This window comes from Brachyistius frenatus, unplaced genomic scaffold (assembly GCF_029030835.1).
Source record: "Brachyistius frenatus isolate BFR_SWC_R1_liver_20210118 unplaced genomic scaffold, ASM2903083v1 Contig_356, whole genome shotgun sequence".
Taxonomy (NCBI): Eukaryota; Metazoa; Chordata; class Actinopteri; family Embiotocidae; genus Brachyistius; species Brachyistius frenatus.
Window position 1 is genome coordinate 48724 of NW_027210955.1, and position 24363 is coordinate 73086.

The 24363-nt window shown below is 41.0% G+C and overlaps 1 protein-coding gene across 2 annotated transcripts; it reads right to left on the reverse strand.

The window, feature by feature from the left end:
- Positions 1-905: 905 nt before the first annotated feature.
- Positions 906-22654, reverse strand: st8sia3 (ST8 alpha-N-acetyl-neuraminide alpha-2,8-sialyltransferase 3). 2 transcript variants are annotated; one of them, XM_069724002.1, is made up of 5 exons: positions 21633-22654; positions 16090-16119; positions 11721-11840; positions 6779-7336; positions 906-4217 (listed from the first exon to the last, which is right to left on the reverse strand). In XM_069724002.1, exons 1-5 carry the CDS (start codon positions 21884-21886, stop codon positions 3935-3937), a joined length of 1245 nt encoding a protein of 414 aa, XP_069580103.1. In that variant the 5' UTR covers positions 21887-22654; the 3' UTR covers positions 906-3934. The 2 variants fall into 2 exon arrangements, with proteins under 2 accessions (XP_069580103.1, XP_069580104.1); XM_069724003.1 differs by lacking the exon at positions 16090-16119 and having other exon boundaries at positions 21633-22653.
- Positions 22655-24363: the final 1709 nt, after the last annotated feature.

Consider the following 24363-nt stretch of genomic DNA (forward strand, 5'->3'; position numbering starts at 1 on the left):
CTTTTCTTTTTCAGGTCACAATAAGCTCTTTGCAGTTTTTACTTTAATATTATGGGAGGATCGTTGCTGTGAGGTTGCTATGCGGTTGCTATGCAGTTGCTGTGTTCCACTTGTTTACCTCACTTTTTATTGAAAACACACAGTAACACAACTTCCTTTGAACTTCTGTACTGAGTTCATGTGGTGCACACAATCATTTCCATTGATATATTTATATGCTGCTTATACAAACCTGTTCTTCAGCAGCAGATTCATTTTTATAGTAGTTTTAGTTTCTGAATCGTGCTTAAATTCTTTATCTAGTATTGCACAGATTGTTCAGCTTTGCTTTTGCACCACAAACAAACCTCAGCAGAGTTCCACCTGTTCAGGTCTTCTCTCGCCCGGCTGTTTCACACCCACCAAAACAACAACAACAACATCCTGTTATAACCAACAGACTTCAGTGTTCAGAAACACAGAAAAGAAGACACCATTCACTTTGTCAAATGGATAATTTCATTCATTTAATGCCTAAATAATTAAATAAATACAGAGTAGATAGATCCTCTTTCAAGTATTGGATGAATAAAACATATTTGTTAATCTACAGCATATTGTACATGATATTTAAATGTGGTTCTAGTATATATTCCTCCTCTGAGGGTGATCTCTAAAGACACGCTGATATTGATGGAGCCAGCATCAGTTTCATTCAAAATTCAAAAAAATACATCCTGGAAGAATTTTACCTAATATGATATTGAATATAACAAAACGACAAAAATAAAATATAATTACATCCCTTGTTGGTGAGGTGCTCAAGTCATAAATTAACATTATTATTCTTATTAAATAGGGTTTCTAACCTCCATGCCAACAATCGTTTTGTCAAAGTCCTGAAAATGTCACATTTCAAGTCGTGGACAATTATCATTGTGGAATCAAAATGTAGGAGACTAAAAAACAGACAAGTGGCAAAAATACAGCTGAAATTACAAAAATAGGCCCAGTTTCTCTCACTTCTGTGAAAACACAAAATAAACCAATGAAATGAAAAAAATCCAATGAAAAAGACGAGTCTCTTCCTTGCAGAAAAAAAAAGCACGTTAAATATGGAACTTCACATTCGATATGCCTCTAAAGCCTCACATTCAAGAGATTCACATTTGCTGATTTTTAGGGGCTGATGGACAACAGCTGAAGAAATTCCCAGATTGAAACCACAGGCGACAAACATCACGGAGCAATTTGAATCCGGATTACTAACGACTCACAAATAAGAAATGTTTAAAATGGATCTACAAAACATTAACATACCACAGAACACACCAGGAAGCAACAATCAAAGTACTTAGTACAACTGTACCCATTCACAAAAACCTGAGTATTCAGATGCATATGACCTATGGAATGCCATGAGCGCCAACATTTTTCCAACTAACAGCCGGACCGAAACCTTCATCCAGAATAATTGAATCCAGTCGTAACTGCTGTCCTCCCGTGATCCCGTCAGTCCAACACCGAAGGTCACCACCGGTGCAGGAAGTAGCATGCCCTTTATGCAGTGAAGTGGACAGGAAAGAGGTGGAGGTCTGGGGGAAGCACGGCACACCCAACAATGGACAGTAGTTCAAACAAATGTGATTTCATGTGAAATGTGAATTATAAAAAAAAAAAAGAACTATTTCTTTGTTCCAAGTTACCAACCAATGATTTGGCTTAGAAGCCCCACATTAACAAAACCATAAGGATTATAATTTCTATTGTGTCCATTGTGCATCCTTTGCTAACCCGGTATCACGGCAAAGCGTGAAATATACACGCCGGTCCACTCCAGCAAAATGTGAGATAGTCACGCTTTGCGCTGTGTAGGTGTGACAGTTACACGTTTTCCTGGAGCAGGCGGAAATGAAACCTGCTGAATGCTTAGAGCCATGTGATTTACAGGAAAATTAAACTTTTAGCAAAAACACGTCGTTGGATTTAGGAAACCAAAAAAACATGGTTGTTGTTGTTAGAGAAAAAAAAACAACTCAAGAAAAACAACTCAAGAAAAACGTTGTCACCTCCGGGATTCTGCCGTCAAGTTTCACGCATTCAAAACATGCAGCTGGCTATCTCACGTTTTGCTGTCGTGGACCGGCGTGTCTGTTTCGCTCTGTGCTGTGATACAGGTTTGTCTTTTCAGATGATTGTGTTGTTGTGTGTCGTCTCTTCTCAACGCACCGTGAGCGGGCACATTGTCGTGTTGGAGAACCTTGTTGCCATCCTGCCACAGTTCAGGATGTTCACAGTGGATGTTTCCCCCGCAGACACCTCAGAAGTTCCTGGTGGAACTCGATGTTGACAGTCTGACTCTGGGGGACCAATTCACGGTGACACAAAGAAAACCCAGCTGGTGTTTCCTGAACCTGACGGGTCTTCTTCGGTCTCGGACAGTGAAGCTCCTCCCCCTCCGGAAACGTGATGTCATCAGAACACCTCGCTCGGCTCGGCACTTCACCGCTGTTGACGTTCTGAAGCGTTTCAAGTATCTTTGTTGCCAATTTCCTGAGTTTCACACAACAGTTTGATGTTCGCCCTCTGCTCAAGTAAATGGTGCAACGTAGACTGCTCAGAAAACACCACACGGGCTGATGTCGATCAAACAACGTAACTTGCAATACTTCCTCCCAGAGGTTTTAGGTTCCCCTGGCTGACACGGTGTCCTCTAGTGGACTGATGAGTGTATTACATGCTCTGATGTAATATGGGGCTGGTAATGGCGCAATCCAACAAACATGGAGCATTGGGGGGAAACATTAGCCCAGTGCACAACAGCTGCAAAATTCATTCTGTGGAAATCTTTTTGATGTCCTGTCAGAGACAAGCATGTCCGATTTTATTTTGCCTTCTCGTTTTTAATTTGTCAACTCCATATATTATGCTGAATGTGAGGACAAAGCACTCTTCCACACACAATGGCAGACATGGTGAAATGAATGAGTGACGATGGTGCTGGAGGTGAAACAGGTGAAACAGGTGAAACAGTGAATTTGGGCCCTCGGACCTCCTTTATTCATCTTTGAATGTCGTGAGACACAAAAATCTGTCTGCTGTAGACTGATGAAGGTTTCAATATGTAGTCTGACGTGTGTCTTGGCGAAATCACGGGAAAATCTCTTAATGTGACACGGTAACCATCTTAAAAGGAAAAATATCATGTGGTCTGCTCCCAGTGTCTGTGCAGTTACGGGAAACCCAATAACAGATCTGCGTTGAAAGACCAGAAGCTGTGCTGTCGTGTGTCGTTGAAGGAACCAACAAAAGAATAAATACAACCTCAGGAAGGTTTTTTGCAGGATTACCAAACACCAACGGTGCACAGCTGTTTATTATGAGGCTAATATGAGATAGATCACAATATCACCACTTTCTCCATGATTGAGTCTATCAGGAGCCTCTGACGGCCTATATGGTGTGTTGCTGAAGAGCGTTGGGATAAACGTTGGCTGCGTGTCACCAACCTAACCTGCATAAACACAGCGGTGCGACTGAGGCGCCTACTTTTTTTAATCGTTGCATTAATGTTGGTCTGGGCACAGCCTTGCTTTTAAACAGTCCATCTGTTGATTTGTAGTTGTGGTGCTGTGGAGGGATGAGTGATTTAAACACCACTGAACAATGAAAGGTTGTGATATTTTTGTGAAGAGCGGTATCCTCGGAAAATCCATCTTTCTCCGAAACAGCAGTCTTTTTTCAACTTTAGAGTTTCGAGCAGCAGAAAATGCTCCTTGTTTCTTTAGCCGTGGTGATTGTGGGGTTTTCCAGAAGGACCTTGGGCTGAAAAGAGTTTCAAGAATCCATCGCACCAACTCAGCCTCGTAGTTAAGATTTTACACATAAATTACGCCCTCGTTTGTTTGCCATTTCTGTAGTTCTGGCTGTGTGGAAACGCTGGAGAGGAGTTCCTCTAAGCACAGTGGGAGAGCGACAGCTTCAGTAGTCCATCTGTGTGCATCTTGTAGAGGAGTTTGAACTCGGCGGGCAGCTGATGGGACTCCTGCCATTTGGTGGTGAACTTGGTGCCCTTCCTGTCGTAGTAGTGGTACGGCAGCTCTTTCCCCGTGTTGGGGTCCCAGCCGAAGGGCCAGAAGCCGTACAGGTGGATCTGGTCGCACATGGAGGACGCCAGCGTGTACATCAGGATGCCGGTGCTCAGGCGCTTCGGAGCCAACTGCTTGGTTTTCCAGTAGCTGTTGGGTACAAGCGAAAAGAAACGCAAACCAAAAAGAACTTTAAATTTGTCTCTTTTTTTTTCTTCAGTCACTGTTTACATTCATGCGTCATATATTATTGTTAATAATCACAATGGAGAAAAATTTAAATTATGAACAAAAGTAAAATCTATGTAACTTTTGACTTACATGATTTAAAAAAGAGATTGCAATGGAGTTTAAATATGGCTTGTTTTTCTATGGATCATATTTTCTAAAATTTTAGTTTAAGGTCCCACTTTAATCAGCAGAACTGCAGAGAAACCTGTTTTAATTGGCTGTTGGAGCTGTTTTCTGTCAATGCAAACTCAACATGTCCTTCTGCAGTGGTGAAAAGGCAACTTATCTGAAATTAATAGTAATTTCTTTTCATTATCTTTAAACTGCACATTGGGAAAAATGCACAGACATTTCGTCTTGGCCTAATTCAGTGTGTAAAAGATGGGTTTGCAGACCCTTCTTTCCTTTTGTTGAACACAACATTTTTGCTGAAAATGTAAATTTTGGAAGATGAACCATGTGAGCATCTAGAATACAGTTATTCCATGCTGTTATGATTGTTTTTACAAAATTATAAAAAACGAAAAACTTTAATATCCAATCACATATTTGTATAGTGAAGGCACAAAACTGAATATCAGAAAAAGAAAAGAAAAATATCCATAACTGTTCAGTCCACTTTTGCGTGCTTATTCCTAGAAATCATTCACCAAAATTCTGAGAATAAGCTGTTACTGACAGCAGTAAATTCAGGGGGTTAAATTTATATCTAAAAAACATAATCTGACCACTGCTGATGCTTTCTACTGGCAGTCCTGCTCTGCAGCATCACAACGGGGGAAACTCTCCACACTGGACCCAACAAAAGCATCTCCAAGAGTCCTTGAGGTGCTAAAAGCCGCCTGAGCTGCTTAAAAGTGGTAATTCTTCCAGAGCAGGTAGATTTAATGGGATTGGTAGAGATTAGGCTACTGTACGAGCAGCCTATTCTGCTGCTACAACACTAAGCACCAGCCTTAAATCCCTCTCAACACACAGTTACGGCTGTGTGCCATACCTTTCACTAAAAAGCTGTTTCCTTATAATCCGGCTTTGGAGCCTAAATCTCCTCTTCGCAATATAGAGCACAGCTCAATACAATAAAACCACATGTTAGTTTCTACAAATTACTCCAAAACAGGACAGATATAGATGGGGGACATTTAAAACACAGACAGAGAAACAGATGGACAGACTGACACGTAACATACAAAAAGCTGTGTCCTGTACGTGTTCGGAGAGGCCCGGCCATTCTCACCAGGTGTTAATGGGTTTTCTACGGTGTGCAAAGTCCTGAGAGGTGCCACAGTCTGATCAACCATTCACTTTATGAAATAACTGAGTGGCACCATTTGGATTGGAGAAACTGGAAAAACTGCCAGTTAGAATAATGCAGAGAGTAATAATGTTTCCTCGAAGGCATATTTGGCAAAAAGCATATTGTAAGCCCACTGTTCAAAAAACTCCCTCAAAAATCATATTTTTGGAATAAATCCTGTGAAGACCAAAAGCCAACCATCAGTGTTGGGGAGTTTACATGTAATTACAGTTATTGTGAAAAAATATGAAATTAAAGTTGCAATTCAAAATGTTGGTGAGTATATTCTTTTTGGTAAAAAGGTCATGTGTAGAAATATAATGTTCTTTCCGTTTCTTTTCATTTTTTTCCAGAACATTCATGTCCTCATCTACATCGAGACAGGCTCCATTCGTTTGGAAGTATGCACCCAAATTATAAACCATTTTATTAAATTTGACAAGAATCAGTGTTGAGTAGTGTTAAGAGGTTTACAGTGTCTACAACTGCATTTCCCAAAAAGTCGGGTGGTATGTAAAATGTAAATAAAACCGAATGCAATGATTTTCAAATCATGTAAACCCATATTTAATTGCAAATAGACCAAAGACAGTATATCAAAAGTTGAAACTAAGAATTTCCATTGTTTCATGAAATATATATGCTGATTTTGAATTTGATGCCAGCAACACATCTCAAAAAAGTTGACAGGTGCATGTTTACCACTTCTTTTTACAACACTGTGTTTTTAATGCAGTGCTGCCTGAGGGCTCGAAGATCACCACCATCCAATACTAGTTTTCAACCTTGTCCCTTGCATTTCAACATTTGATATATTGTCTTTGGTCTATTTGCAATTAAATATGAGTTGATGTGATTTCCAGATCATCGCATTCTGTTTTACTAAACCTTTTTATATGAAGCTATACTTGTAAGGCACAAAGAATTGCATAACAGATGAGTGTATTGTTGACTTTGTTTTTTCATGGTATTTGTTAACAACAAGAAACATCTAGAATAATTCCATCTTTATGTATCAACAATTGATCTGTATCTAAATGTACAGTTTAGATGTAAATGCTCCTGATCAGATGATGATCACAGGTTAAGATCAGGCGAGGATGAGGACTGCTGTGTTACTGACAATGTCAATATAATGATGATATAACATGTGGCTGTACTTTGGAAGTTTGATTTGTCTTACTTGTTGACATACTGCATGATGTTTCCGGGCCAAGCCAGCTGGACGTTTAGTTGACCTCTGTGCTCCACAAAGAAGTCCACCAGTGTTCTCGTCACTGTGGCCGAAGTATGGAAGAAAAACGCCGGGATCCACAGGATGGCCCCGTCCAGCTTCTTCAGGCTCAGGAAGAAGTTGTTCCTGTCCTGCACAGTCAGTAAATTATTGTAGTATTTCTCCAGGATACTGGGGTTAAAGGTCGTCATGTTGGTCCGACGCCCAACGTCCTTCTTAAAGATCTCAGTTGGTGCGAAGTTGCAGCGGAAGACAAAGTCAAACTTCTCGATCTGGGCGCCGCAGCGAGAGCCAGTGAGGATGCCGCTGTTGCCGACCACAGCGCAGACGTTGTAGTGCTTATTGAGAACCGGCGAGACCTCCGGGAGGAGCGAGCGGAAGCTCTCCCCGATGGAGAAGACGTACTTGTGGCTGGAATAGTCGTAGTGCATGAGCTGTCCGATTCGAACAGAGTCCCGTGTCAGCGTGAAGTTGTGAGGAATGTCGATGTACTGAGAAATCTCCCTTCTGCAAGACAGAAAGACATTTTTATATTTAATACTGCATTCTTACTGTAAACTTTCACAGGTCACTACATGAAGTCATGTTTTCCTGAGCTAACAAAAATATCTTAAAACAGGGAAATCTACAAGGGTTGGACACCATTGCACCAAAACCTCTGCAATGAAAGAGTGCTGTAAGTGTAATATGACCCTCACAACATGAAGCAATCATTCGCAAGAAATCCAGATACCACCAGATGGTGTTGAATGGTTGCACTCTATAATAGAGGAGTGGAGGGTCATATTTCCACCTCCTGCACTGCCAAACGTGTAGGGCAGTCATTGAAGGTCAAGGAAACTGTTTCAGGAAGGTTGTTGGGTACCAAGTAAATACACAACCTTGACTATTCCACACGTTCTCAAATAAAATTACACTTTTCTCAACTCGATGAGGAATGAGGAACTTTTGAACTGAGCAATAGAAAAAAAAATTCTTTGAAAAAGGTAAAGGAATGTAACTGCTTGAATATCTGGGTCTGACCCAAGCAGCAACCAGCAGTGAGGTCATCAACAAGCAGTGATGTCATCAACCAGCAGTGATGTCATCGTTGGTTTGTGAACGTTATGAATCCTCCAGTTCAGATTCTGTCCGTCACCATCTTTAATAGTTCGAAGCGGTTTGGAGCAGGAAGTAACCATATTTGGACGAGGTGGGGGAGGAGCCAGCGGTGGATCTGACTGATCTGATTGGAAACCTGACGATACTACGTCCCGCCCACCGATAGCTGTAACCTGACTGCACCACAGGCCTGTCAATCAAACAGACACGCCCCCAAAAACAGGTCTTCTTGAATCTTCTTTTCTAATGAATGAGGGATTATTTTCAGATGGACCTCCAGAAAACTAATAAGATGGAGTGACTTTAGCTAACAACACCGAGATAACTGATGGACACATTTTATTCACTTTGGATTTGATGAGAGAAGTTGAATGGGAGTCTATGGAGCCGGAGGCTTTTTGGAGCCGACCTCTAGTGGCACTCGCTGGTATTGCAGCTGAAGACACTTCTGCATCGGAACCATTTTACAGACCTGAAGCTACGAACTCTTTTATATATCCAGTCAATGGTCTGACTGCATGCAACTGAGGATTGTTTCCAGTTGTTGCATCTTCATGGACGTAAACCTCAGATCAATTTTGAAACTATTAGAGCAACCTTTAACCAATCAGCATTCATCCCCATATACAGCATATTGTGTGCTGAAACTGTACCACTGCCACCATTGTTGGAACTACATTTTGAAACAAACACTTGACTTCAACTTGACAGTGGCTCCTCAAACCTGCGAACAGGGTTTCTCGACTATAATCACAGCGAAGACTGAAGCTGTGAGCAAAAGTCTGGCAGAGTCAGGTTCGTTGTCATGTTTCCGATGAAATAATTTAAGCTTATTATTTCACAGATGCAATCAGGATATGAAAATGTTATTGTAATAATGAACCAGTGGATTACAGGAAAAAGCAGATAAAGGGTTTAAATCCACAGCTGAAAGGATCTGATGAGTTATAAACCAGTTTGTTCTGCATTTCATTTGTCCTTTGGTTTCATCAGAAACCCTGATTGTGATGACAGCGAATCAGACATGTTGTACATAATCCTCAATCTGTATCAAACATGATTAGTATGCAGATTAATGTTTGTGGATGATGGAGGAGCAGACTGTTGATGTCGATGAAGTTGTTCTCTTGTAATGTTGCAGTTTTGTTTCTTTACGCTTTAAATCAGATTAAACCACATTTTCTAATAATAAAATACACCATTTCATTTCATGATGCAATGTTTGAATGAAGGTCTCTTAGCTACAGAAAATCATCTTCTGCTTCTACTACGGCCACCACCACCATTAATGGGCCTTTTTTGTCTAAATGTAACATCTCGTCCTGTCCGTTAAAGTTCCCTGTGTTCATTCATGTTTTGGCTTCATATCCATTTCCTGTTTTATTTTGTAAACTCACCTTTCCTCTCATTTCACACACCTTCACTTCCGGTCCTTCGTCTTTCCCGCCTTTGTGATCGTTTGCCCCGCCCTGATTGTCTCCACCCGTGTCCAATTGTCTCCCCGCCCTCATGTGTATACTGTATATACCCGTGTCTTTCCCTCATGTCTTCGATCCAGCATTTCCTTGTTCTGTGATTTCCCCGTGTGTGACCTGTTTCCCCCTTTTGTACCTCTGTCTGGTCCGAGACTTTACAAGAATCAATACCTGACTGGACTTATCTAAAATGACTTGAGTGTTGCTGTCTCTTACACTGAGACTCGCTTTGTTGCTGATCGGCATAAAACAATGAATGTACTTCTGTTGGTACACTCACATAAAGTGCTCCTACATGTAAGTACACTGACTTGTGTTGTACTTGAGTTTTAACAGGGTAGTGTTGTCTCCAATCGCACACCTGCATGTTTCCGTACTTGTCAGTGTGAACGTACTTCTGTGTTAGTATGTAAGTACGCCATTTGAGACAAAGTCTTGGGACCCTATTCTGGTCAGAGGCAGATCCAGGTTCATTAGCATATTGGTACAGTGCAAGGGTCAAGTTGCTATTTTCGTAGCTCAACATCCGCCCAGATGAATGTTGTGAGGGTTGTGTCGGTGCAGATGCAGATGCACCCGTGCAGTGCAATTTTGGTAACATTTTGACGGTGAAGTTGCACAAATCAGGTTGAAGTGCAGCGCAGTCGGCGCAGAGCTATTTCCCTAGTTTCAGCGGGCAGAGCGCACATGAACAGACATATCCAAAATCCCACGGACGGTTTGGTGGATGTTCTACGTATTTAATCACATTTACATAAATAATCAAAAGTAGATTTTTTTTTTTAATGCAACCTTCTGATTCAGTTCAGTCTGAATCAGGCAGTTGGCGTGTAGATAACTTCAGCAATAAAATATAAAAGACACTCAGGTAAAATACAAATGATGGCAATTAAATTACTCATAAAGGGGAAACAATTCAAAAGCCCTTTAATCTGCTAATCTGCTTTAGTAATCTAACCAGTCAGGAAGGCCACAGAGAGTGACACTGCATCATTTACACACAGCTTAGGCCATTTATTTAATGATTTGAAGTAAATTATTCACACTCAAAGTTCCTGATGCATTTTATTTATTAACACCACAACATCAGTGATATTTGGAGCACATTTCTCTTCATCAGTCTTATTAATAAATGAGTTGCATCGGGAGCTTCATGTGTGCGTAATTTACTTCTGCTCACTCCTCAACATGGTTCCAGCACCTGATGTCACTACATTGGATGAGTGACCATTGTTCACTTTGACATCTAGTTATTGCCAGTGTTTGGCGTTGAAAAGACACAAGTTTTTGTCTTATATCATTGATCAGCTGGGCAGCAGTTCTCATAATACCAGGGGAAAAGAAATGTATAATATTAGCTACCTACCTTAACATCATCAGCCGTAGAAATGACTCACAGTACCATACATTTGGTGATTATGAGCCTGACAAGAATGTCAGTTTTCTCTTGCGTAAAGTTTGACTGGCAGTGCCAGTCTAATTCTTCTTTAGCCATTACAAAACTGACAACATGCTGCACCACAGCGTTTAAAGGGAATGAGTGGAGTTGATAGGCCATGATTGAAGGGGGCTGTGACGCACCTTCTAAATATCTATTCCTTCTACTTTACCAGTGCGCCAAGTTTGTATTCGCTAAATGAACCAAAAAGTTGGCCACACTTGCAGTCCTAGCGCACAATACTGAGACCTGAGCTGTATTGCAATTCACGAAAACAGAGCCAGAGGATTTTAGGCTTCACATGAGAGTTTGGACTTAACTTGCACATCTCAATGTAGTCCAAGAAAAAAAATATGGCACTAAAACATCCTGCAGAGGGTCGCACTTGTTTCAGTTGTCAGACTCTCCAAGTGAAACTTTCACATATATTGTAAAAATATTTTAATTATTGCTTTAGTTTTTAGTTATCTATAATTTATTTCGCTAACACATGTTAAATAATGCTTGTTAATTCATCCAATACGGAATTCAAAAGGGTCAAGCATCACAAAGCAAATGTGATACTGGATTCACATTTAATAAACCAAACATGAGCCATCTGGCTTCAACATAATCTTTTCCTGCAAACGATGGATGTTCAATGTGAATGCCGCTTCATCTTCTGTGATACTGCAAATGCTTTTTGCTTAAGAAACTTTTTCACAAGTAGTGCTCGCTGCTGTGAGTGCTAAAAGCATGTTAAGCTGGCAGGACCATCAGAAGCCACTGCAGTGTGTGTGTGTGTGTGTGTGTGTGTGTGTGTGTGTGTGTGTGTGTGTGTGTGTGTGTGTGTGTGTGTGTGTGTGTGTGTGTGTGTGTGTGTGTGTCTAAAACCTACCTCTGCTGTGTAAAAGCAGTGCTGTTGTACCTCCATTTGGAGGAGTTCTGCAGGTCCTCACTGAGAGCGTTGGTCAGAGGAGTGAAAGCTGGATCCAGATACTTCATCGCCAACTGAGAGCTACACAGAGGAGGAGGAAGTGACATGGAGGTTAACCCACAGGTCTTTCTGTGTTGGGAGGGTTTCAGATTCCTCCAGTTGCACTTTGTTTTGAGAAGCATTTTAGCTCTTCTAAAACTAGGCCAATAGGAGATGTAAAAATATTTAGCAGATTTGAACATTATCGTGGAATAGTTGGTTGAAATAGTAAATAAACTGTCAGGAAATCAGACAGGTTGGCAACAGGCCAACAGTTTACCCAGATTATTAACATTTTGATTTAAAAGTTGTTGCACACAGTAATTGCAGTGGAACAATGTGGGAAGTTCATGTGGATAAATTCTGCACAGCAACACCAGGAACACCAAACACCAGATCAGACACAAAGTAGTATGCTACTTCATTTTTTAGAAATGTTAATTTTGTGCATTTGTTTAGTGGTAGTCAATACTCATTCTTTTTCCAAAGAAAATGAAAGTTCACCCAATCAATGAAAACACTAGAGAAAGTGTTTTTTTTTTTTATTATTATTTTCTCTTTGCATAAAAGTGCATGTTTGGTTTACAGAAGTTACAGAAATGCACACAACTACAGTAACAACAGCAGGCTCAGTCAAAGTTAAAGCAGGAAGTCATCTGTAAACTGTGGCATTTATTTACATTGTAAATTTTACAATGCACCGTTTGGGTAATAATTTTACCATTCACCTTCATTTTTTCTAACAAACAACTTGTTGGTTTGTTTCAAATCTGTCTGATCATCTGTTTGGGTTTCTTAACGTGTTCAACTGGCAGTAATGTTGTAAATGATTGCCAAAACAAAAAATAACTAATAAGTTGTATCATAAATTCAAATTCTACTTTAAAGAGCTGCAGGTTGGCTCTGCAGAATATGAACACGCATATTGTATTTTGTCCTTTTGCCTCTTCACAAAGCTAAAATGCCTCCAAAAGAAACTGACTGAAACGGGCAAGAGTTTGAAGAGCCGTTTTGCAAATATCATTCTGTTCCTGTTCGGAAACCAGCCGCAGAGAAAAACAGTTTCATTTACACTGTCAGCTCAGTGTAAACGCAGACATTCAGTCTCTTTACTGCATGTGATTATAATTTAATCAAAGAAAAAATTACATCAGGGTTCTGTGGAAAAATAAGCAATAAGGCAAAAAAAAAAAAAAAAAAAAAAAAAAAAAACACAATTCTGTCCATCTTAGCAAGATATTCATTTCATTGAATTTGAAACATTCTAATTCAGTTTCAACTTCAGGATGGTTTGTAATAAATTATCCACATTTTGAAATGATGAATTTGATCAAATTTTCAGATGGAACATGAGGTCAACATGTTAAGATGAACATTTTGTTGCAGCGCAAGAAGCCTCAGCTTCCATTTCCCTCTAAAGATAAAGCCCATGAATGAGTAACCTAAACTAAAACCACGACTTAACCAGGAGATTAACCAGGGATTCTTTTGCTTTGTAAGATTTTCTACATGCTGTATTTTTGCATTGAAAACTTATTATTGAACCTTTCAAGTCAGTTGTTCTGCTCGTACAAAGACTTCCATCACTGTGCGTTTGGTGCAGAGTCAAGTCAAGCTGGTGTTTAGCCTAGCTTAGCACAAAGACTGAAAGCAGAGGGAAACTGCTAGCCTGGCTCCATCAAAAGAGTAGAAACACACCTTCTAACAACTACAACAACAACAAAAAAATCCTCATTTACATTGTATCTTCATTATTGAGCAGTTGTAGATATTGAACTGCTAAAAAAAAACAATTTTTTTTTAGCAACGATTAGTGTTGGAGATTTTAGTTGAGCACCAACTGCAGTGAGCACAAATAGCATGTCAAAAGTCCTGTCTTCAAGTTTGAGCTGTGTCCAAGCTCGAGCTGACTATTGGATGGACTCAAAGATGGCGCTCTCTTGAATGTAAATGTTTTCTAGCTTCCAGTTTTGCTTGAACAATATTGAATTACTAAATTTCCCCACTGTGGGATTAATAAAGTCTAAGTCTAACAAGAACAATAATGTTTCCCTGAGTATTCCTGCTGAGGTCGTACACATTACATTGCGACATTTCAGATTAATACGATTTATGAAAGAATTTGAAATCTGACTTACGTCTGAGTTGGAGGTCTCCTATCAGCAGGTACATAGACATAGTTTTTGTAATAGTAGACAGCAGGGTAAATACTTTCTAGTAATTATTTCCAACTCAATACCACAAGTGACTCCTGGTGGAGTCTTGCTTTGGTCTTTGTCCTCTTTGTTACTTTACACCAAATGTGTCTGATGTAATTTTTCTAGCCTACAAGTCACCATATGGTGATCATCATTAGTCCAAATAATAAAATTGGGTGACTGAAATGTTCAGGCTTCACGTAAGTCAGCGCTATCTTGAAGTCTGCAGGGAATATAACTACCAGGTAATACCAGCTGTGGTGTTGTAACCCGGTATCACAGCAAAGTGTGAAATAGACACGCCAGTCCACTACAGCAAAATGTGCGCTAGCCACGCTTTGGGCTGTCAAGGCTTGAAAGTTACACGTTTTGAAAGCGTGAAACTTACTTGCACGTAGATGTAATTTTTTGGTATTTACTGACTGCCATGCGGGACGATGAGGTTCGAGTCCAGGAGGCGACAACGTCTTTCATGAGCTGGTTATTGTTTTCAAACCCCAACCACATGTTTTTGCTAAAAGCAAAATTTTTCTGTAAATCACATGGCTCAAAGCAGGCAGCAGGTCTCATTTTCGTCCACTACAGAAAAATGTGTAACTTTCACGCCTAGACACTGCAAAGCGTGACTATCTCACGTTTTGCTGTAGTGGACAGGTGTGTCTCAGTGTATTTCATCTCTTTTTTTTGTTGGAGATAGGTTTAGCAGTCTCGCCCGTCTTCAGGGTCTTTGTACCGATTCAGTCTCAATATGTCCTGGACTTTTCTCTGCACTGGAAACACAGGTGAAACTGACTGCCTAAAATGAGGAAGGTTGTTTTAATCTAAGTCCTTAAAGACAACTCTGCTACCTTCAACTAAACATAACATGTTAAGGTTTCAGTTCAAGTCTCCAGAGTGGCAAACACAACTGGTCAAATAGTATTTTCAGTATTTGAAGTTTACCTTTCATGAAGAACCAGGTTGGTGGAGTTTACTGCATCAGGACAGTACAGGCAGCATCAGAGGTAACTTACAGTCCGCTGTCCTGAATGGCAAACCGCACCTCTGTGGTGCCCAGTCAGTCTAAAACAAACTGTTTGAAATACTGTTTGACCTGGATCTGAAGTCAGACCTTCATGGGTTATTTTTTTGATGCAGCGTCCGCTATCTTTGTAGACAGAAAGGAATCAGCCAGGGAGGTGCAGCGCTGAATCCGAATCAGCATGCAATACTGGTTAGAATTTGCTCAAAAGTACTGTGGAAATACTAACGATGATGCAAATTCTAGTTTGGAAAGAATCTCACTTTGAAGATTTCTCAAATTTCAATATATTATACATTTTTTGTTTTTACTCATGCATTATATGCACATTATTATCATGCACACAGAATAAATACAATTTTAAAATCATGTTGGGGCCTTTTGGTGCTCTGTGTTGTTCTGCAAAATGTTACTAATGCACAAATATGTGGATAAATCATGTCAATATTAAGAAGTAGAACATTGAATAGAATAATAAACTTAAAATAAGTAAAGAATTCTACAATTCAATTTCTTTCATATACTCTGTGTTGGTTTCATCATTTCTGAATTCCTTTTATTTCATGCTGTTTCAAATTCAACACCACAACAGGCTTCAGAGAAAATGTAGGGTCTCTGTGTCTCGTAACGACACAAACAGTCTGATGGCTGCAGGTTTCAGCTCAAACAGAACTGAAGCACAAGCTGCTGCTGGTTTTAGTAGATGAGAATTAAATGTAGTGTCACTACAAATGTCAAAGATTCTCCAGATAGATAGATAGATAGATAGATAGATAGATAGATAGATAGATAGATAGATAGATAGATAGATAGATAGATAGATAGATAGATAGATAGATAGATAGATAGATAGATAGATAGATAGATAGATAGATAGATAGACAGACAGACAGACAGACAGACAGACAGACAGACAGACAGACAGACAGACAGACAGACAGACAGACAGATAGATAGCATGGAGGCAAAGAATGCAGTGGAAAAATATTTAAAAAAAATAGGCCAAGCAGGAATAGGAAGGACAGATAGCATCCTTGCATTTGTAATGGAAACATCAGCGCTCTGTATTCACCTCAGGTCGGGTTTGCGAGGCGGCCTCTCGCTGCAGGAGGGACGTGAAACAAACAAACATAAACATCTCACTCATTCTTCTCGTCATCATCAGTTAAATGACACAAGTGACTTTGAAAGGACATTTAAGTGACAGGAAGGAATATTAGAAATAGACTGTATGAAGACCTGGCATGCAGAGGTGCATTTAAAATTCTTACAGCAACAATGAAAGACCTCTAGATGTGATATCATACAGCCAACGGTGATAATTGTTGGTGCATTTATTTGCAACATAACTAAATGTTGAGGAAATTAAAAGGTAAACTTTAACAAACAGTTTTGACAGTCAGGCACAATAGAAGACAGATTCGGTCTGTCACCGCTGGATGGGTCAATGCATTCACAACAAACAAACAACAAATCAGTCATATTAACATAACTTTGTTTGATATATCAGTGGTTCCTTCAAAAAAAAAAAAGGATCGGCTCAAACTTTCCTGGAGACATTCAGCGTTCCTGCAGCATGTATCCGAAGGACTTTTGTAATCGCTGACTTTTCATCTCCCACCACTGACAGGTTGGCATTTATGTTTCCTATTGGATGGGTTGTCATGACATTATGTACGTAATATTAATAAAATCAGGAAAGTCCTTCCTCAGCGTGATGCAGAAAAACTCATTCATGTGTTTGTTACTTCTAGACTAGATTATTGTAATTCCTTGTTGTCAGGATGTCCAAATTACTCATTAAAAACCTGCAGCTGATCCAAAATGCTGCAGCAAGAGTACTGATGGGATTTATCAAGAGAGATCATATTTCTCCAGTTTTATCTTCTCTTCACTGGCTTCCTGTGAAATCAAGAATATAATTAAACATTATATTGATGACTTACAAAGCTCTACATGACCAGGCTCCATCATATCTTAGAGATCTTATAGAACCATATAATCCTAGCAGAGCACTTCTCTCTCAGTACGCTGGTCTACTTGTGGTTCCTAGAGTTTCCAGAAGTAGAATGGGAGGCGGAGCTTCAGTTTTCAGGCTCCTCCCCTGTGGAACCAGCTCCCAGTTTGTGTTGGAGGGGCAGAAACCCTCTCTAGCTTTAAGATTAGACTCAAAACGTTCCTTCTTGATAAAGCCTATAGTTAGGGCTGGCTCAGGTAGACCTGAACCAACCCTTAGTTATGCTGTTATAGGCCGAGGCTGCTGGAGGACCTCGTTACATGCTGAGCTTCTTTTCTTTCCTCCTACTCTTTAACTGACTCATACCTCACCATCTTCTTCTCTCCCATAGTTTCTTCTTATTATCTGTTGTCTCCATTCAGTTCCTTCACTCGTGTAGTTTCTGTTCTTTCTTTTCCAGATGTCCCGTCATGGAGCTGCATGTCTCTGCTCTGTGATTGTCGTCTCCACCAACAGTTCTTCTCTTGTATCTCTATGCTGTCCTTTTCTCTCTCTGCTCTCCTCTCACCCCAACCGGTCAAGGCAGATGGCCGCCCACCTCTGATCCTGGTTCTGTTAACTGATGCTCCGCCCACCTCTGATCCTGGTTCTGTTAACTGATGCTCCGCCCACCTCTGATCCTGGTTCTGTTAACTGATGCTCCGCCCACCTCTGATCCTGGTTCTGTTGGAGGTTTCTTCCTGTTAAAGGGAGTTTTTCTTCCCTCTGTTGGAGGTTTTTCTCCCTATTAAAGAAGAGTTTTGTCCCTCCTAGCTTATGTGGGAATTGTTGAATTGTTGGTTTCTCTGTATAATATTATAAAGTCTTGCTGCAAGGACTTTAATGTGTTAAGTGCCATGAAATAACCTATGTTGTGATTTGGTGCTATATAAATAAAGTTGAATTGAATTGAATTGAATATAGTCCAGACAGGATGTTCTCTTGAGGATAAACTTTGGCAACCTTGTGACGCTACCACTGTTGTCAAATTACAATTTCCCCAAATACCTGCAAAACTAATGATATCCTGCTAACCATCCGCATGTCACCATTGTCACTGTGGTCATGAGCTCACGGTCCCACTAACATGGCTCTGGACTCTTTGTTACAAAACCTGATGATTAGTTCTGCTGCAATGCCTTTGAGTCATTTTTATAGTGTCGTGAGGTAGATTCAACTTTAACCAACAAACTCCAGCAAAAATAGATTATTCACTGTCAGCATGCAGCTTAGTCTTCTCTGTCCTGGATCCTGAATGAAAGCATTGCAGGTCCGTTTAGTGTCTGATTACAACATTCAAAGGTGAATTATCACCAAGGTGAGTGCAGAGTAAATGGTTGCAATGGAGATACAAGAAGAAAGGTCAAGGAATCACAAAGATCCTTTCTAACATCCTCTTTTTCGCTGTGATCGTTCGTATGTTGGCGAGTTGGAGGACAGACGGATCATGAAGGTCCAACACCCTCTTTATCCACCGCCAACTGAGCAAACCTACAAATTTCCCTGAATCACCATCTTCCTGACGAGAAATAAACCCTCACTCCAACAACACAGCAGGAAACTTCTATAGACTTCCTCTTCAAAATGCAGCTCTCCTCCACGTCCAACTCAGTCCGAGCGTAACCTTGGCCTTCGGTGACAGCGAGCAAGGAGGAAAATGATTACAGGCGGGAGGAAAATGAATGTGGCTCTCGTGTTGTAAATCACAGCAGCCAAGGACGGCTCGCTGGCCTCCAGAACCCTCATCAGACCGCCGCTGTTTTAGCATCGCGCTACGCACCTGACCCGACATGTCAGACAACAAAGATTTACGCAACGGTTTTTCACGGAGCTGTGCTGCACTAGCTCAAATAAAACCGGAGGTTTTTTTTTACATAGGTGCTTTTTTTCCTGAATCTTTCTGATAAGATGAAAGCTGCTCCTGATGCTTACTGTCCATTTTATAAGATGAATGATTATCTGCTGCTGTACTGGACAGAAAAATGTGAACACCTTATCAATGTTTCCATTTGCAACAATTAACGTACAAGAAATCTCTGTTGCCGACTTTTCCACTTTGTCTTTATAGAAATTGATGCAAATGATGATTTTGGAATGTCGCTGCTAATATAAAGAGAAAGCAAAATGTTTTTCAAAGATAAATGTTCATTTATTTATTTCAACATTTTGAGGCGAGAATCTGCCATTTTTGTAAAAGCCTTGCAGCGTCTCCAGATTTATATTCCCGCCCTTTAAATGTTATAAAATGCAGGAAGTGTTGAATTTAACCAATCCAAAAATCAGCAAAGCAGAAGTGAAATAATTAGTGAGTAAAGAGAGCGAGCAGCAGAGTGGTATGACACGACTAATGTTGTTCTACTGATGGAATTAGTACAATCAAAATTGACATTATACTGAATTTACATCTTGAACTATTGCAGAACTGGTAATTCAAAATCTTTAGGAGGATTCATCCTTTTTTTTTTTTTTTTTTTTAAATCAAACATGAACCTGACCAACACTCAAATGCTGTTTTTCACAGTCTGAGAGTTTATATTAATTTGACCAGTTTTACACCGTGAATACGCCGAAGACTCAAAAGGAGCCGACAGTTCGGTTAAAAGTTGGAGTGATAATATCAGTGTCTTCATGATTGATGGTTTGCTGAATTATTACTGCATGAAGCACAAACAAAAACTTAAACAACTGAAAAAAGGTTTTCAGTTCTCAAATTTGAAGTCCAATTCCTCAAATCTTTAATAAAAAAAAAACCATGTCTTAATGAGAATGAAGATCCTTGTCATTGAAGTGGCTGAAGGAGAGCAGTGGCTGAAGGAGCTGATCCGGTTCACAGCTGTGGGATTAAGTGACAGATGCCCTGTTTTCTTTCAGGCTGATACACACTCACAGTAACTAGAAATCACTGACATGGACCACATTTAGATCAGGTTATTAGGCCAAAGCTGTCTCATGAATAAAGAAGTCCACCGTTGACGTGTGAGGTTGGAAGCAGTTCAACTGATTATACTGTCTATTTATTTAGTGTTATTTTATCAATAACAAACTGGCAGTCTGATATATTATATAAACCTCAACCGACTGCCTCCAATCATCTGCCTTCAGATCATCTGATAGTGTTTTAATCCTGAAGCCTGTCGCTCTAAATTGAACCATCTTCTAATCATTAGACACTTAACGTGGTGGTAATATGGCAATAACAGGAGGGAGAGTAATGCTGCGTTCCAGATGACGTCCTTCCATCAGTCCACTAACTAACACTAATCTACCATGTCAGGACTCTGATTGTAGTTTTAACAGAGTCGTGTTGTTTCAAATCACACTGACAGGAAATGACCTCATCATGTGACCACATCACCCTCCAACATATCTGCAGCTTTAATTATTTTACCCAGAAACTAACGTGTTTTCGTGTCCTCTGTTAAACACTCAATAAACTTACTGATTCTTCTGTCCAGCAGCAGCAGTGGAGAAGAAACACTTCGTGTTCAGGAACAGCTGCAGCTTCCTCAGACCAACGCACTTATAATCTCAAAATAGTGAGTGTTAGAACACAAGTGAACCATTTCTAACACAGCATAAGAGTTATTTTTCTAATAGCAGTTGCAAAAGCAGTCGCAGTAGCCTGCATACTGGGAAGAAAAGTTCAAACCAACTGTAGGAGTAAATTAGTCGCATCGTAGGCCTGCATGTTCTGATGCAGCACATGCGTCACAATAGTATCTAAACAACTGGACGTTTAATGAATACGTGATCATGTCATTCCAAAACTGAGGACACTCAGTTTCAACATCTCCAAAGGTGTTGGACGGGTTTCAGGTCGGGACTTTCTGCCGGCCAGACGACTTCTTTCACGCCAAATAAGGAACACAGTGTCTTTATGAGGCTGGCTGAGTGCACGAAGCAACCTCATGTTGACACAGGGACGTTTCTACCTTAAACTGCCACCACAGAGCAGCGTTATAGAAACAGCACGTGATTGTCATGCAGCAGAGCAGAGTACCATAAGACCGCTATCGTTTCCTGAAACTCGACAGCAGTTGCCATGCGACATGTTGGCATCAAAGATATTTCAGGGAGTCCGTCAGTAGTATCGTGTCTGGTGATGTGACATTCAGATTTTCCTTCGCTGGATTTAAGGGACCTATACGGTGAAAAGAAGAGTCCCAGACCAAAAGCACACTTCAAAATGTGAATGCATGGTCCACAGACCTATTTGGTGTATAAATGAACACTGGTGACGTCTGGTCTGTGGAACAGAGAGTCTGTTCTTATACAATGATGTCCAGGCAGAAAACACTGCAGCCCAGTCTGAGTCACATCAGGCCTCCAACAGCAGAGAGGCCTGATCAGCTCAGGCCAGCAGCTTCCTGAGAGGCTTCAAAAAACACATTTCAGCCCACTAAGTGGTTTATTTTTCAGATTTGACGGTTTCATCCAACGAACACAAACTGAGAGAAGCCGGCTGGTTGCTATGGTAACGTTATCTATACGGGATTAAGATCCGAAACAAGCTATCATAGCGGAAGAAACCTACACCTGAAATGGGTCAAAAAAATCAAACCCAAACACTCAGCTGATGCAATGCAAACCAGCAGGTCTGCAGCCGGGCCTGGACTCACCGAAACCCCGCGTGGAACATGTACATCCTGGGTCCTCCATTGGGTCCGTATCTGGGAGTGCTGAGCAGGAAGTCCTTCTTGATGGACACATAGCTGATGAGCGACAGGATGAGCAGCGCCACGCTGAACATGACGAGCCCCAGCGCGCTGGCAATCCGCACCATCCTGCTCCGCTGCGGGTACCTGCTCCCTCCGACCGCACAATCACTGACCGGACCGGACGGAGAGAACGCGAGCACACAGGCGCACCGCATCCGCGGCAGAGCGAGGCCGGAAACGCGCAAAGGAGAGGGCGCGCCTCCCACGGGTTTCAGAGTCCATGTGGGGATGCAGAGGTGATGCGGCGTCGCAGGGTTGAAGCTTATCTCACAGCGGGTTTCATCGACTGAGTGGGAGCGGCAACGCGCTGGCAGCAAGCGGGAGTGCAGAGACGCAAAAGGCCGCACAGGAAAACACCGCGGATCCGTTGACGCTTTTAACAGACGCCACGAAGACCACCGAGTCCCTGCGGGGAGCGGGGGCGACGAGCGGGTGGTCGCCCTTTTTCTGCCGATATCATCATCTTAATATGAGGCGAAGATGTAACGACTCGCCTGCGGGAAAAAAGATGAACCGGCGTGACGCATTGACGCATTGACAGTCCATGAGTCCCAGGATAGAGAGCAGCGGAGGGAGGAGGGGGGTCTTGGAGGTTGTTCTGCAGACATGCAGGGTCAGATTTCAGCCGGTTTCACAAACGCGAGGCGGTGAAATGAAGCGGCGACGCGCGGCATCGTGCAGGATGCTGCTCCCTGTCCTCGTCTGCATCCTCGGCGTCTCTCCTCCTCTCCGGTAGTATAATTAATTAAGCCCGGGTGTCGCTTTAAGGAGACGCAGCTCTCCTATCGCAGTAATCAGATAAACAAAAGCAGCAGCAGCATCCGAGGCGGAGCTCGGCGTCCTGATGGAGGCAGAGAGACGCAGAGAGAGGAGAGAGAGGAGGAGAGAGGAGGAGAGACCCGCCGCTCTCACCGGCCGGGAGGACCAACATCTCCACAAACGTGACGATATTTAAACAGCTCATACCAAAACAGAAATGTGTTCGTTTTTTTCTAATGCAACATGTGTGTGGGAGGAACTTGCATCATGTTGATGATAGGCTACGAGGTCTCCGATATGTTTTTGGACAAATGAAAAACTCCAGTAGCCTATTATGTTTTCACAAAGGCCAATTGTTTTGTCTGATGTTGCTAAATGTCGTTTGAATCTGTTGTGCAATTTACTGTCTTTCAATATTACAAATATTAGAACTTGTATTGTGTGATTTCAACAAGTTTTCATGGGCCATACAAAGCTTCATGTTATATATTAAAGGAACTTCAGAAAGTATTCAGACCCTTCACTTTTTGCACACGAGTGTGTTGTCAATTCATCTTTCATCATGACAAAGTCAATTTAAGATACATTTGAACAAATCTATTTCAACTCTAAATTTGAAAATCTCTCATTCAGACTCTTAACTCGACTTGTGGCCGTCTTGGCAGCAGTTACAGCTTCACGTCTTCTTCAGTAAGTGCCGGCTTTGTCCCGTTCCTCGTGCCAGATCCTCTCAGGCTCCATAGATTGGACGGGAAGCGTCTGTGATCTGCCGTCTGCAGGTCTCCAGATGTTCAAGTCACTCGAGGACAGACGGAGACTCGTCCTGAGGCCACTCATTGCCATCTTGGCTGTTTGCTTTGGATCAGTGCCGTCCTGAAAGATGAGCCCTCGGCCCGGTCTCAGGTCTCTGCACTGTGGAGCCGGTTTTCTTCTTTATTTTTAAAGGGCCTCTCTGAGTTTGGCTCCATCCATCCTTCCCTCAGTTGTCACCAGTCTCACTGTCTGTCATGTAATGATGCTTCCACCACCATGCTTCACTGTAGGAACAGGTGATACCCGGTGTTTGCGTAGCACGGTACTTAAAGATGCCCAAAAAGGTCAACGTTCGACTCATCAGAACGTAGAAGCTTTTCACTCGTGCTCTCACAGTCCTTAAATTGTAGTTTTACAAACTCCTAGTGGACTTTCATGTGTCTTTTACTGGACCGAGCTTTCTGTCTAGCTGCTCTGTAAAAGCCCGATCGATGCAGGTACACAGCTAGCTGCAATGTTCTTATAATGGTTTATTTTATTTTTTTATTGTTGTTGTTGTTTGTTTGTTTGTATTTCTAAACATTGTCTAAATGTTATGACCTAATTTTTCAAATGTTTTCAGTAGCTATTTTTTTTTTTATGTTCCCAGAATGTGATTATTAGTTTACATTATACAAATGTTTTGTGGTATAACATTATTAAATGTTTTCTTTTAATTGTATGAAAAATAGTGAAAACATTTCATAAATATTAGGGCATAATGTTCTGACAGTGTTGTTGAAAACATTTTAAAAAATGTTAACATAAATTGTTTCAAGAATATTTTCTCATTTTATTATCTTACCTTTAACAACAACAACAACAAACATTAATGGCACATTGCATCATTTCTACCTCTGCTTGGTAACTAATAATTATTTCAAAATAATTGCCTTCTCAGAATACGCAAAGCTTTAAAAATAGTTTTACACCTTGTGTTTTCTACCAATTAGCATCACTGAAGCTGATGTCAGTGTCAGTTTTGGAAATATTTAGTTCAAAAACAAACCATTGGACCATCTTTTATTTGGACCATGTGATGCTGCTATGAAAAGTCAGGAAATCACCAAAGTGATTCCAG